At 35.4% G+C, this 15383-nt stretch overlaps 1 protein-coding gene and 1 non-coding gene across 15 annotated transcripts in view; one reads left to right on the top strand and one right to left on the bottom strand.

Annotated features, from left to right (window-relative positions):
* Positions 1-1091: 1091 nt before the first annotated feature.
* Positions 1092-1164, top strand: TRNAG-CCC (transfer RNA glycine (anticodon CCC)). The gene has a single exon. It is a non-coding gene; the product is annotated as a tRNA-Gly (tRNA).
* A 141-nt stretch (positions 1165-1305) lies between these two features.
* The window catches only part of TUT4 (terminal uridylyl transferase 4), a 143722-nt gene continuing 129644 nt past the window's right edge, over positions 1306-15383 (bottom strand). For 4 of the 14 annotated variants that reach the window (XM_059884619.1, XM_005204560.4, XM_010803514.4 and 1 more), the window contains 6 exons: positions 11900-12015; positions 10754-10977; positions 9703-9803; positions 6697-7144; positions 2871-3029; positions 1306-1944 (listed from right to left, as the gene is read on the bottom strand). In XM_059884619.1, coding sequence (XP_059740602.1) covers positions 1856-1944; positions 2871-3029; positions 6697-7144; positions 9703-9803; positions 10754-10977; positions 11900-12015 — 1137 coding nt within the window. In that variant the 3' untranslated portion in view covers positions 1306-1855. Of the gene's footprint in view, positions 2034-2870; positions 3030-6696; positions 7145-9702; positions 9804-10753; positions 10978-11899; positions 12016-15383 lie in introns of all 14 variants that reach the window. The other 10 variants (XM_005204566.5, NM_001206930.1, XM_005204565.5 and 7 more) reach the window with 9 other exon arrangements.

Raw genomic sequence — 15383 nt, 5'->3', positions numbered from 1 at the left:
AGTAGAACAGAAAAACCAGCACTCTATTCTCTAAGACCTGAAAGGACATGAAATGCTTAGAACACTGACTTTAAAGAAAAATCTTGAATTCTCTTAAGTCATATTTTAACAGAAAAGTGTACATTGGGCCAGTTACCTATCTCATCATTAACAAAAGCAATAAGCTAAACTCCACCACTTAGTAGGATTCCATGAGATTGTGAATGAAGCTTTTTTTTTTTAAGTTTAACTGACCAACAACACTATGTTAGTTCCAGGTGCACAGCATAGTAATTCACAATGATCGCCAAGGCATGCTGAAGCTTTAATATGAAAAACTAACAGCTTAACATTTAATAAATTCCTTTCCAAGGCTATAAATACGGCAGGAAAGCCTTCCAACCACCTGCAATAGATTTCAAGCATCTCCCTTCCATACTGGAACTGTGGCAAAAGCCCACGTGCTCTCCTATTTAAGGAACACATATCTGTGAGGAAGCAGAAGAAAGATAATACACTGTTCTTAAAAGACATTGTATTTACTTATTCTGCAGATTTCCAAATAAATCTATAGCATCGTTTAGTCTGAAATCTCTGGCAAGTCTCTCTCAGTTGTTCATATAAGATGACCTCACTTCAACGTAAAGTACCAGGAACAGTTAAATACACCACCACCAATACAAGCTTGAAATCCAACTATAATCACTGATCACGAGGTATTATTGGTAAACACCATCCTTCCAAAGCGTACTTTGAGTCCAGTAATACAGGACTCAAAACAGTCTGGCATATGTTAGTTCCTCAGTAAATAAGAATTACCTTCCCTCCATTCTAATTGTCAGTATCCGTTTCAATGGTTTAAAAACTCTACTTCAAAGACCTGTTTCAAATTGATTCCCAACATGTAACTGTCCTAACTTTAGAATTCATTTTGTTTTGCACCTCCAGTTTTTTCAATGATAAAATGAGATAGTATCTGCTTCTATCAATCTCATATGGGTGTTGTGAAGATCCAATAAAATAAAGTGAAAAGATTCTTAGATCTTTTTCTAAAATTAAGTCTGTGATTCAGAATAGTCTATTCACTGGGAGAAAAACAAATCTCTGGGGCTTCCCTGGTAGTCCAGTGGCTAAGACTCTGTACTCCCAATGCAGAGGGTCTGGGTTCAATCCCTGGTCAGGGAACTAGATCCCACATGTAGTAACTAAGAGTTCACATGCCACAACTAAGACAGGGTGCAGCCTAATAAATAAATGCTTTAAAAAAAATCTCTGAATTGTAACATTATATTCCTATCATCTAAACAACTAGATGAATTAACCAAATTTGACTCTTGTCAAAAAGATTTATTAACTTAAAATAGAATTACTTCAAATACAGACAAAAGCAAATTTCTGTTCAAGTATGAATATTTTCAATATACAAGAATGTAAAAGAAATTCTAAATCTTCAATCTTGAGGTTTTATTTTATTATTTTTTTACCTTTTAAAAAGTTTTTGGCACTACAAGGTTCTGTAAAGAATAGAAGTGACAAATTTAAAACACATGAAAGTCTTTCCTAATTCTTAAGAACAATATATATAAAGTCTGAAGCAACCAAAGTATGAATACAGCTAATAGAAAATAAAGAATGTAATTTTTAAATTCTCTCTTTATACAATTCATCAAGGTTAAACAAAACAAAATTCCCTTAAAAATAGGGTAATAAAATAGATGAAATTTGTATCACCCAATTTGGTGATACTAGTAAAAACTATAGTTCATATTTATATACAAATAATACAGTCTTTAAAAACAGTCTTAGAATTTAAATAAGCTATCTAAATGTTAAAATTTTAAATCAGAACCTGATTTGTTTTATTTTCCATTAAATGTCACTTTTTCTGCTGAATGTAACTGACACTGAGGTACGGATACCCTTGAGACAGCAGGATTGGCTGGTTGCTGTGCATCTGTAGACCAGCTGAAAGAAAATGGACTTGCATTACTCCGACACGTTTCCTCTTGGTGGGTGGGGACAACGCTCTCTACACCGACGGGTGGCACATCTGTCTGTTGGACACAACACAGACAGGAAACTGAAAGGCTTGTGCCTATTTACCTGATAACCACTTAGAATTAACTTTTTCCCCCTAGACATTCCCTATTTGAATTGAGATACTGTGGAGGCAAATAAGACTAGATAATGTGCTATTCATTACTTAGATCAAAGCCATTACTGGTACATAAGTACCAACAATATAATCAATTCAAATGTCATTCAAATCTCAGTTTTACTAAACAATTACACTACTCAACTCAAAAATTCTACTAGATTCCATTGCTTACTAAACTAAATCCAAACTCCTTTATAATATGACCTCAGCTGACCTTCTCTAGCCTCATTACCTACACATTTTTCCATTTACCTCATCTACTATTATTTTTTCTTTTTTCCTATTCTTTTTACTGAGGCAAAACTCAGTGATTTTGCGTATATTTTTGCCTCAGCTAAGAACACTCTTCTCTAATCTCTACACAATCTCTAGGGAAAAAAATTCCATATATTTCAAGACTTAATTCAAATGTCAAAATCTTAGGCAGTTTGATCCCTGGTGTCCATATTCTGTTCTCTCTGCTAGGGCAAAGTTAATGGATTCCTCTAAGCTCCTATCCTTGTCTGTTTTACATGTCTAGCTTTCCTAATAAAATATGTATTAAGTGTAGGTGTTATTATTTAATTCTGCTTGAGCAGTAAGCATCTAGCACAATCTGACATACAGTATGCTCTCTCAATGAATATTTACTGAATTCCTGAAGTTTCACTCCCAGATCCTGGCCTTTTCAAAGGCTCCATTGTCCCAGAACAAAACCCACTCAGCCTTGTAACAAATATGTAAGCAACGGTACCTTGAGTATAGAAAGGTTTGTTGGGCTGGAATCTGGCATTTCCCTGATGCATGAAGTTCTGATGCAAACCATAAGGCCACGAAGCTGGGACAAGAGGGAAATGGGGTCGTGGTGCATGTTCCCAGGGAATTGGAGGATTCAGTCCTGGAAATCCTGGCTCTGCATTTCAAGAACAAAGGAGAGATATATGTTAAAACATCACCTTGTTCATTCAAACATCCCTTCATTCCACAAAGATTTATGGGTCATCACTGACCAAGAAATATGCTAAATGCAGAGGATATCCTCCTCCCAAATTTTTAAAAAAATTTTTATTGAAGTATTGTTGCTTTATAATCAGCTATATGCTACACATATACCCTTTTTTAAATTTCCTTCCCATTTAGATCACCAAAGAGCACTGAGTGGAGTCCCCTGTGCTATACAGTAGGTTCTCATTAGTTATCTAAATGTCTTATTTAGGAATAATTTGAGAACAATTACAGTGTTTTATTTCTTAAAAGTTTTTTTGGTTGACATATCTACACAATTAATACTATATATTAACAGTGTAAATCATATCAATTTGTGTGTATATATATATATATCAATAATGTACATATGTCAATATATGTATTATGTACAGTGTATACATGTTAACCAAAAAAACTTTTAAGGAATAAACACTGTAACTGTTCCTAAATTATTCATAAAGGAAATACTTAAGAAGACATATACAATAATATGGGTAATCGCTGTAACAGATTGGTGATGGTGTCTAAAGAGGGGACTAATCCAACTGTTCAAAGACAGAGAAAGTTTTCCTACAATGATTGACTAAATTGAATTTTAAAAGACAAGAAACAAGTTAGGCAAAATGGGAGAGGGAGGGAATTTCAGACAGAAGGAATAGTGTGTTCAAAAGCCAGGAAGCAGGAAAGTACAAGTTTGGGAAGCTGCAAAACAATTGGCAATACAGAGACAAATGCAAAGGAAAGCAGTGGTAAGAGGAAAGGCTGGACAGGTAGGTAGAATTTATATTTCAAAGAACCTTAGTATGTCATTAAGCAGCTTACATTTTATCATAAAGACACTGCCAATTATCCTAGAATCAATTATATATTGGCCTGGAAGATTCTGTTAGAAGCTGAGACATTGTGGTGCAATGGTTGAAAACAGGCCTTGGTGCCAAACAACTTTAAGTTCAAATACTAATTACAAAAATTACTAAAGTTTAATTATGAACCCCAGGTTGTTATGAGGATTAAATAAGATAACAAAAATAAAGTGGCCTGCACAAATTCTGGCATATAACCAGGAACTCAAAAAAAAAACCAAACATGAGTCCTATTCTACGGCAAACCACCCCTACCTATCTTAGAGTAAGTCTTTCAAAATGCAGTAACCCCTGAATCTTTTGGATCATTTCTGGAGGCTTTTCTCATTCAGGATCAAAATGTGGCAGGAAATAATCTGAAAGACACTGGCCCTTATTTACTAAACTTCCTAGCAGGAAGTTAGGAGGGACAGGATAGGGAAGAAGAAAACCAAAACCCATACTAGCCACACTCCTACAAGCTTGGTCTTCTTAGGAGGTAGCTAGTAAACATAGCAGCTGGTTCACTGCAAGTTCGTAAAGCCAAGTTACAACTGAGAGCTGAAGCTACAGAGCTCAGAGTTTACAAAAAATAAGACTGGGTATACATCACTGAAATCCTTACTAACTGAGAAACATTTTTACATAAAAGAGTATTTTTAGGATATAGTTCAATCTCTCTTGGTCGTTTTTCACAACCAAATATTTTTGTAATTCGAGATAGTCTGAACAATTACCATTAAAGACAATTTGAAAAATGGGGGGACACACTCATACAACCCCCTATTCTAACGCAAACACTATTATCATTTTAATGTATCCCCATCTGGTTTTTCCATTTTTAACATAATGTTAATTTTAGCAGTAATAGTAACTAGAAGTTGTACACCCATCCAACAAATAATAAATTTTTTTGCTGAGTAATAGTTTATTATATAATAGAAGTATACAAACAACATCTATCTGACAACAGTCACTATACTGGACACTAGGAAGACAATGATAGACAAGAAACAATTTACAATCTCTTAAAGTTCAGTCTAATGCATTATGCAGACAAGTAAACAGGCAATTTCAACACAGTAAGACAGGTCTTATAATATGGATATTAAGGAAACATGGAGGAGAGAAAAGAATACCTAATACAATTGGAGGAGAGGATCTATAAGAATTAGAGACTTCCTAAAGAAAGTGATCCAAATTTTAAAATGAAGGATAAGTAAGTTAGCTAAGCTTTTGGAGAAATGCAGAAGGAGGCGAGAGTGAACAGGAGAGTTATTGCAGAGGACATTCCAGGCAGAGGGAACCAACCACTTAAGTAAATAATCAGGGGTAAGAGCATGGTGTGTCTGTAGGGTGTTAATTAATTAGTTCATTAAGGCTAAAACAGAGATCAACTAGTGGTAGAGAGAGGAAGAAGTTAAAACTGTTCAAACTGAATCAATATATCAAAAGGCAAAGCATGTGTCTGTCTTCATGGTTATATAACTCAGTGACTATCACAGTGTTTATCATGGCATGCATATAATAAACATTCGTTGAATGAGAAAAGCAGAGGCCACATTAGAATGGCCATGTATGACATATATCCTTTGATCCTTGAAATCTAAATGAGTTCCACATTCTGGAATTTCTGCTCAGCAAAATATACTATCTGTATTATTCCAAAAGAGGTCAGAGATTCCTCCATTACAGTGCTTTAAGAAAACATATATTGATTTAAAACTATCACTAAAATTATTCTGAAAATTTATAAAGGTAAATAATCAAGCTTTTATTCTACATTTCCTCTACAAACAATATATGAGGATAACCAAGTAGTTAATAAGGAAAAGAATCACAGACAGTAAGTTACAGAAGAATCACAAACAATAAATAGAAAACATAGATAACTTAAACCCGGGTAATGGGAGGGTTATACTTAACTCTCTCCTTTCGTGTTCAAGTTTTCCATGATAAAAGTTTTAAAAATAAATATAATGTAAAACTAGTTTAACAGCATTTATCAACTATTTTTAAATACATAAAAATGAAAAAAATGACTGGCTAGCAATAAACCAAAATACTTCTGAACAATTCTACCCAGGAATTAAGATTATAGATGGTTTATTTTTTCCTTTTCAAATGCTCTACAAAGAATATGCATTATTTAAATATCAGTAAAAAAAACTATTCTTTCTTAAGCTATAAAGGGTTACTAATCTTTTTCTTTTTAGAAAACTGCTTCTTAGTAAGTAAGGAGACAGTAAGAGTCCAAAGCAAAGATTACAGGTTTTAAAGAAAGAAATTAAGTTTAAATCCTGGATCTACTATGATTATGACAGCATGACAGTTATTTTTAACTCTTCACAATTTCCTCAACTGTAAAAATAAGTGCTAATAATACCTACACCAAATGAGACTGTAATGAAATTTTAAAATAATAACAAACATTTATATTTATTATCTCATTTAATATTCACAACATTCCTGAGAGTTAGGTTCTATTAATACACACTTATTTCACACATGAAACCGATGTACAAAGAGATTAAGCAAATGCCTGATGCCACATAATAAATGGCAGAGCCACAATTCAAATCCAGGTGGTCTGAATCCATAGCCCATACTCTTCACCTTACCTTATGCTCCCCACTCCACAAATAATGATTGCCATCTTTTTACTCACATTTATCTCCCCAGGTTCAACCAATAATACAATTCATCCAACCTTTCTACAGAAAGATACAAAAGAAGAGAAGAAAGGGTTACCCGAATTCCCCACTGTACCATTGTTCACCAGGGAATTTGGAGCCACAGTACGGGGCCAGTGTCCATCATGAGAGGAGCTAGGGATCGCCACGGGTCTGGCAGCAGGCTGTGCAAAGATGATGCTGGGATCGTTCAGGCCAATATTGCTGGGCGCACTGCCTGGTGCAGAATGGATCACTGGGCCGTGAATAGGCCAGGACGGGGCAGGGATCTGGAGGGGATGCATTGGCAACAATCCCATGTTGTGCATGGGAGAATACTGAGCTGGTGGTGACTGAGGAAAGTTATACATAGGCATCTGGACCTGATGGGGGTGCTGGGTTCCCTGCTGAGGTGGGCCAAGCTTGGGCTGGGATCCTGGCTGGGATGGAGGCTGGGTAATGGCAGTGGATTGGGAAGAGTTCTGTGGAAATGGCTGGGGCTGAGGAGAATAAGATGGCGAATCAGACTGCAGAGAAAAAAAAAGATATATTTTAAAATTAATTTATGAACATCTTAATTTTATAAAAGCAGAAATTATAAAAATATAAAACTATGGAGTTACTTCATCAGAATACTATAAACAGAACTCTATGATATACATACTAACAGATAATAACAGAACCTCATTTTATATGAAGGTAGAGTTTTTCCCAAGGTTCTCCACCCTCTCTCACATAGGTTTTATCTATAAATCTTTTTATTGCCCAAAGAAGACAAAGTCCAGACAACATACTTATCACATAGAACCCACAACTCCAACTGTAACTAGAAGTTTACATCTAAGTATCTCACACTGACTTTCATTTAGCTCCTCAACAAACATTTACAGGGTGTCAGTTATGTACTGGGCATTGTTCTAGGTATTAAAAATAAAATACTAACATGTATGCCCTCATGAAGCTTAAAGTCAATAAGGAAAAAGAGGAGGAACAGATAAAAATTACATAAGCAATCACAATAAAATATAATGATTACTATGATAAAGACTGTATAATGTATAATGAAATCCCAGAGCAGGAATACCTAAACCCACTTTGGGAGAAGAGGAGAAAACAAGATGAAAGCAAGTGGAAATTAAGGAAATCTTCCTGAAGGAAACGATTTTTAAGCTGATACTTATATAGAAACCAATATGATAAAAGAGAGTAGAGAAAAAGGAGAAGGGAAGATTCAGTTAGAGAACAACATAACTGAAGGTATACAGAAACAAAAGCACATGGCCTTTTAAAGTAACTGGAATCTGAAATGACAGTTACCTAGGCTAGGGAAGCAAATGGATGTGAACTATTTTTTATAGATAGAAACAATAGGACCTGGTGACTGACTGGATGCGGAGGTTGAGGGAAAAGTAGTAGTGGCAGGAAACTAGAGACAGTGAAATCATTCAATGAGATGGAGAAGACAGGAGCAAGAGGCAAACTTGGGAAGTTGGAAAGAAATATAAGCTACATTCTAGACATGTTGAAGCTGAAGTGCTTTGTGAGACCTTGAACTGCAAAGTCCATTAGTCAGACTCTTACCCAGTCTCAGGTGGGGTGAGTGCTAGAAGTAGAGGATGAGAGTTAGGGGCACCATAGCAAAGTGGTCAGAGCACAGGTTTTGGAAACAGAACCTAAGGATACAATTTCTGGTTCCAAGTGTTTATTGACCTCAGGCAACAAACTTAAATCTCAGTTTCTTCACCTGTAAAGTATAAATAATAGAATCTACATCATAGGTTTTTGTGAAGATTAACTACAACAATATATGTCAAAAACATAAACACCAAATTCAGAATAGTAGATACATTTTAGTAGCAAGGAAGGGATAGTAGGAAAGTTTTAAGAAGGGAACAGCATCCAAGAGGAATGCATAGGAGTTGTCAACTGTGGATACACTTAAATAAAACCAAAATAAGAAAACATTGAGAATTGTTAAAGCCTGGTAGTAGTGCATGGATGTTTATCATTTTCTATACCTTTTCAGTATTTTAAAAATATTTAATAAGAAACAGGAAAGATGCATAGATAGCAAACAGCAATCAATAAATGTTGTTACTGTAATATAATTGTTATTATATAATTTTTATGAAAATGTCAGACCCATAGTGGTACATATTCAAGTGTTGGAGGTAGGGTTAGTGGGATCCTAAATGTTTTTTTAAGACAAGTTCTACTATTGCTCTTCAAATGCTCTAAGAATTTTTTTCCAAAACACAGATCACATCAGATTTAGCATGTTTAATAGTTAACAGCTTTGAAGTGATGTAGACCTGTGTTTGAATCTTTTAATTTCTCTTATTCTCAGCTTCCCAATTTGTAAAATTTGATCATACCAATACCTATTGCTTCACATGGCCATTCGAAGGATTAAATGTGATAACAGGTGTGAAGCACTAAAGCACAGTGTCAGATTTAGAATAAGCATTCAATTAGTATTTACCTAATTTAAAATGTACAAGGTGAATACATATTTAGACAAAGGTTAGAACAACTCAGCAAAGATAACATGAAACCTGTGAATCAGAAATCTAATTAAATACTCTGTCTTTTACAGGATACATTTCACTAGGTATCCATATCAGCGATGAGAAGCCAAAAAATTTCAAGCAAATGAAGTATCATGCATGCACTGCCTTAACAGTACTAAATCCTTAATACATCTCAATTTTGGGGTCTATTTTTAATTAACAGTGTTCTTTCATTATAGAATATTCTTCCATATTCCTGCATTATGCAAAACCTAAAACCTTAAAGTTATTACTTTATTATAATCCAACCAACAACCTTATTTGGTAGTTACCTTATTTTATAAATAAGAAATAGGTTCACTGAAGTTAAGTATCTTGCCCGTAGATTAAAACTCAGATCTATATTACTCCAAAAGTAATGCTCATTCTAGCTGATGTGCCTAGCAAGGACATCTCTATAAAGCATTGTGTAATCTGAAAGACTGAATTTGCCAATCTCAAAGATCAACCTTATCACCCACCAAAATTAGCTGTTTTCCTGCCAAGACCAACCCATCTGCAAGCAGAGTACTCACGCATTCTGAGGACTGCCTAGTCCTTATGGACTGATCACCTTGTTGCTGGGCTGAACCAGCCACCTGCTGGGCATTTACAAGATTGCGGACCAGCTGGGCTGCTAAGAGAAGACATCAAAAAGAAATAAAATAGATAAAATAACAGAAAAATGGTAATCAATAAACTCCCTTCTTCAGTACAACAGTCTCAAATCTATGATTTTACAAACTTGGACTTTTAAACTATGATTATGTTAGCAAAGAACTTTTTAACAACTCATTTTTTAATTTTTTTTAAAATTTTATTTTATTTTAAAACTTTACATAATTGTATTATTTTTGCCAAATATCAAAATGAATCCACCACAGGTATACATGTGTTCCCCATCCTGAACCCTCCTCCCTCCTCCCTCCCCATACCATCCCTCTGGGTCGTCTCAGTGCACTAGCCCCAAGCATCCAGTACCATGCCATTTCTCAATCCTTAGAGCATTAAAAAAATACAGTGATTCTGGAAACAAGAACAAATATCATACTGTTTTCTAAAGAAGATTATACATTTATTTAAGAAAATAACTCTGGCAACAAGAATCTGAATAACTAGAAATCATCACATATATTTTGTTTTTTTCTTTCAATAAACTCTCATCTGGGTTTCTAATTCATAAAATTCCCTATGAAATATAATAAGAACAGATCTCCCTCTCTTATAAAAGACATGGGAAGAGATATAATTTCTCCTATATATTCCCAAAAAAACAATCTCTCATTAACTTTTGGGGGTGGGTAGTTAACTTTTGTTAACTTTTCATAGCAAGAGAATAAAGAATATGACTCAAATCCAAAAAATACGTGGAGGGAGCTGACTGAATACAACAGACTGCTAAGACCTTGATATTAAACATATCCAAATACTATTCAAAGTAAAAACCTAAATTTTCTCTTTAATAAATTAAAAGACCTAAAGTCATACAGCTATGTTTAGAATAGAGAAGAATCAGGGCCCTTAAAATGACATCAACATAAATGACACTATTTCTGCCAAAAACTATTTTTGGCTTTTTCTATTTACCTGCCACACTGCTATTCCTCTGACGGGCCAGCTTGACCTCTGGGCACTCCCTTCGCACATGTCCTGCATCTCCGCAGATAAAACATCTGAGGTCTCTGGGGTCTCTAAAGTCTCTAGTGTCGTGGAGGTCTCGGGGGTCAAGAAGGTCTCGGGAGTCTTTCTCCTCTTCATTCCCTTCTTTCTCTTCTTCACTGTCTTTCTTCTTTAGTCTAAACAGTAAACTGCTGATAGCAATAACGTGGGGCTAGGGACTTATAAACCGAGGGAACTATAGAATAAACTAAACTATACAAGAGCCTCACAATAAAGGGACTAACATGCCCATTGTTTCATGCACTTTTCTGAAGGCAAGGGTTCTCACATACCTACTCATATGGCAGACACCGGGTATTCTAGTAGTTTCATTATACAATATCAGTTTTTAATGTTTAATAGCAAATTTTAATTCTACAATCCTTAGTTGGCTATTTATTATCTCCATTTTATAGAGAAAGACATTTGAGGCTTAGAGAAAGTGTCTTCTCTAAATTTAATAAATAGCAGTGATGGAAACTACGAATTTGTTCTGTATGAAAAGTTCTAAGCTCTTTACATTAAGTAAGGCTTGATGACTAAAAAAGGAATTTCCTGGCCTAATAACATAGTATAAAGAACACAGGAAAGTACGACAGACATATTTTCAGGGAGCACAGAGGATGTATATTCCTTAAGGGAAAGAGTATATAGGCATATCTTACAATATATACCTCAAAGATTCATTTAATTATTTTTCACTTATTTGTTTTCGTAACAGTGAGGTTCTCAGCAAGAACCTCGTATCTTGGTCTTTTTTTCCCTTGGATCCTAGCACACTTTCCAGCATACAGTAGGTGTTAATAAATACTTCTGCAGTTTAAAAAGCCTTAATGAATAGATGAACAAATAATAAACATCATGAGACACCAATGTACCAGGAATAAATCTCACTCTTTCACAAAACACCATTCAAATATACATTTACCTAAGGGTCAACTTCAAGCTCTAAACTTTCTCAATTTAAACATATCTAAACACAATTTGCCTCATATTATTTTCCTCATATTTATTTATATCAATTTGCCTCATATTTATTTTCCCTACAATGTTGTTATATAATCATTTGCCAACCTTCTCCTTTTGGGGCAGTCTTTCATATAGTGGCCTATTTTTCCACATACACGGCAACATCGATCATTGGGAGCCAGTTCTCCATCTGTTAATACTCTGGAATCAAAGAAGTACTCCTAGGAAGAAAATACAACTTTACTAGGGAAAAAAAAAAAATCACTGTAAACTTTTGAATCCAAATGGAAAACAGACCAGGACCCAAAAGTAATTTTTTAAAAAACAAAATAAATATCAACAAGTATTTCACTGTAACTAAAACCATGATATGAAAACAAGATTCAGAATTATCATCATCAATATCACAGCTGCTAACAGTACTAATCACTTCACATTCACACTTTTTTCTCATTCATCTGTAACATCTTTGTGTAATACCCCAATAAAGTAGATACTATTTTCCTGCTCATTTTATAGATGAGGAAACTGAGGCTCCAAGGCTCGGAAAGTTCAAGCCGTTTGCCCACAGCAAAAAATGCTAGTAAGTAAGAGATAAAGGATTTCAAGCTAAGTCTGTCTGACTACAAATCTCATGCTTTCTGCCCCACCAGGCTACTTCCACAAAGGAATCAGTATCTTTACAAAATAACTCTATGTAAATAAATCAATCCTCTGGTTTGTTTAAAGTATCACTGGATTTACATTCAACATTTCAAGAATATGTAACATTTACTATCCAAAGTAGAATACACCTAAAAAGAATACAGAGAACCAATAAGAATTTAAATCATTTTTCCAAGTCTTCGAAGAATCAGCTCATTTTTGCTTTATCTTACTACCTTTGTTATCTTTCTAAGCTTTAGTTTAGTTTTGCACCATCACAAAGACTAGTTTATCCTGACAATACCCATATCTTTGGATGGCAAGACAACATGTTTACTTAGTACTCTGATTTCTTCAAATCTATCTAATGTCAGGGATAAAAGTTTAAGAGAGACACCCACTACATGGCTATTAGAAAAGAAAAAAGATAGCAACAAGTATTGTGAGGATGTGAAAAAACTGGAACCTTCATATATTGCAGGTAGGAATATAAAATAGTCCAATTCTTTTAAGAAACAGCTTGGTAGCTCCTCAGAAAGTTAAACATAAACTTATTAAAACGACCCAACAATTCTACCATTACGTATATGCCCAAAAGAAATGAAAACATACATCCACAGAAAATTTTGTACACAAATATTTATAGCAGCACTACTCATAGTAGCCAAAGAATAGAAACAATACAAATTTCCAACAAACTGAAGAATGAATAAATAAAATGTAATATAACCATACAATGGAATATCATTCAACCATAAAAAAAAGAATGAAATATTGATATATGCTACAGCTTGAATGAACCCTGAATACATTCTGTTAGATGAAAGAAACCAGTCACAAAAGGCTACACATACTCTGATTCCATTTTCATAAAACGTCCACAATAGGCAAATCAACAGAGTGAGAGGAAAAAGGAAGGAGGACTGACTGCTAATTGGGACAGGAGTTTCCTTGAGAGAGGACAAAATGTTCTAATTAGATGTGGTGATGGTTGTACAATCTTGCAAAAAATACTCAAAAACACTGAATTACTCACTTTATATAGGTGAACGCTAAAGTACATGAATTATTTCTCAATAAAACTGTATTTCTATAAAAGAACACAATATAATTCTTTACTACTGATGAAGTCAACATAATTTATTAAACTCTTCATTATCATTTTTTCTGATAAGACAAAAATGAAAGCCTTTCTTAATTTACCTGGTTGCTTATGGCAAAATCTAGGAAATCCCCCTGATTTCTCCTCGACTCATCACCTCTAATTAACCACCAGGTTGTATCCATTCTATTCCTGAGTATCTATCTCTTTAATCAATTTTTCTTCATCCCACCTTCCTAGTTAAGGTGGCCTAGACCTGGGGTCAGCAAACTTCTGGGAAGAGCCAGAGAGTTAAAATTTTAGGTGTTGAGGTAAAATTGAAGACATTGTATTATATAGGTACTTATAAAATAAGAGAGAAAATTCCCACAAAAATTTTATTGAAGAATTTCAAAATATATTAATAATAACAGAGTATAATGTTTTTATAATGTAAGTTTACTAATTTGAAAAAAGGAACATTTTCTGGAGGAGACATTTGCTTAATTGGAGTTCAAAGTTAGTGCTCCCTATCATTAAAATAGAAGGCAAATTGTTAATCCTAATCTGCAATTACATTTTATCTATTTCATCTTTGAAAATATTTTTCACAGATGACTGAATCTTTAAGGTACAGAAAATAATGAACGGATCTAGAGTACCTATGGAAGGACCAGTCTCTGATAAAGAAGGTGTATCTGGTGACTGGCCAGAAAGATGTGAAGCAGAATGACTGAGTTCACCCCTTCTCAGTTGTGTCTGACTCTTTGAGATCCCATGGACTATACAGTCCATGGAATTCTCCAGGCCAGAAAGCTGGAGTGGGTAGCCTTTCCCTTCTCCAGGGGATCTTCCCGACCCAGGAATCGAACTGGGGTCTCTTTGCAGGCAGATTCTTTACCAACTGAGCTATCAGGGAAGCTCCCTTCTTAGAGGAACACCAAAATAACAACTAACTGCTGAACAACCATTGAACAATAAAAACAAAAAGGCTGGAACCTATCAAAAAAGACACCCTATATCCAAAGATGAAGAAGCCACAACAAAACTGTAGGAGAGGCACAACTGCAGTAAAATCAAATCCCATACCTGCTGTGTGGGAAACTCACAAACTAGAAAATAATTATACCACAGAAGTTCTACCACAGGACTGAAAGCCCTGAACTTCATGTCAGGCTTCCCAGCCTGAGGATCTGGTAATAGGAAGAGAAGCCCCCAGAGAATCTAACTTTGAAGGCCAGTGGGGTTTGATTGAAGAAATTCCACAGAACTGGGAAAAACAGAAATTCCACTCTGAGAAGGAGTACACAAGGACCTCTAGGTACCAGGACTCAGGGGAAAGAACAGTGATTTCATAAGAAACTGGGCTAGATCTACCTGCTATTATTGGAGGGTCTCTGGCAGAGGTGGGGGGGTGGGGCTGTGGCTCACTCTGGGAACAAAGACACTTGCAACAGCAGTTTTAATGAGCATGCATTGGTGTGAGTCCTCCTGGAGGCTACTATTTCCTCCCCACAACCTTAACCCCATTCAACAGCCTGAAGGCTCAAGTGCCAGGACACCTGAGGCCAAACCACCAAAAAGGCTGAAACACAGCCCCATCCATCAAGCAGACAGGTCACTTGAAGTCTTCCTGAGCATGGCCCTTACCACCAAACGGACAAGACACAGCACCACCTACCAGCAGACAGGAACTAGACCCTCCCACTAGGAAGCCTGCACAAGCCTCTTAGACAGCCTCATCCACCAGATGGCAGACAGCAGACACAAGAAGAACTACAATCCTGCAGCTTGCAGAACTGAAGCTGTAATTACAGAATGTTAGACAAAATGAGACAACAGAAGAATATGTCCCAGGTGAAG

The sequence above is a fragment of the Bos taurus genome, chromosome 3, assembly GCF_002263795.3.
Source record: "Bos taurus isolate L1 Dominette 01449 registration number 42190680 breed Hereford chromosome 3, ARS-UCD2.0, whole genome shotgun sequence".
Lineage (NCBI taxonomy): Eukaryota > Metazoa > Chordata > Mammalia > Artiodactyla > Bovidae > Bos > Bos taurus.
Note: the sequence above shows the minus strand (reverse complement) of the source record. Positions and strands in the feature narration are given on the sequence as shown.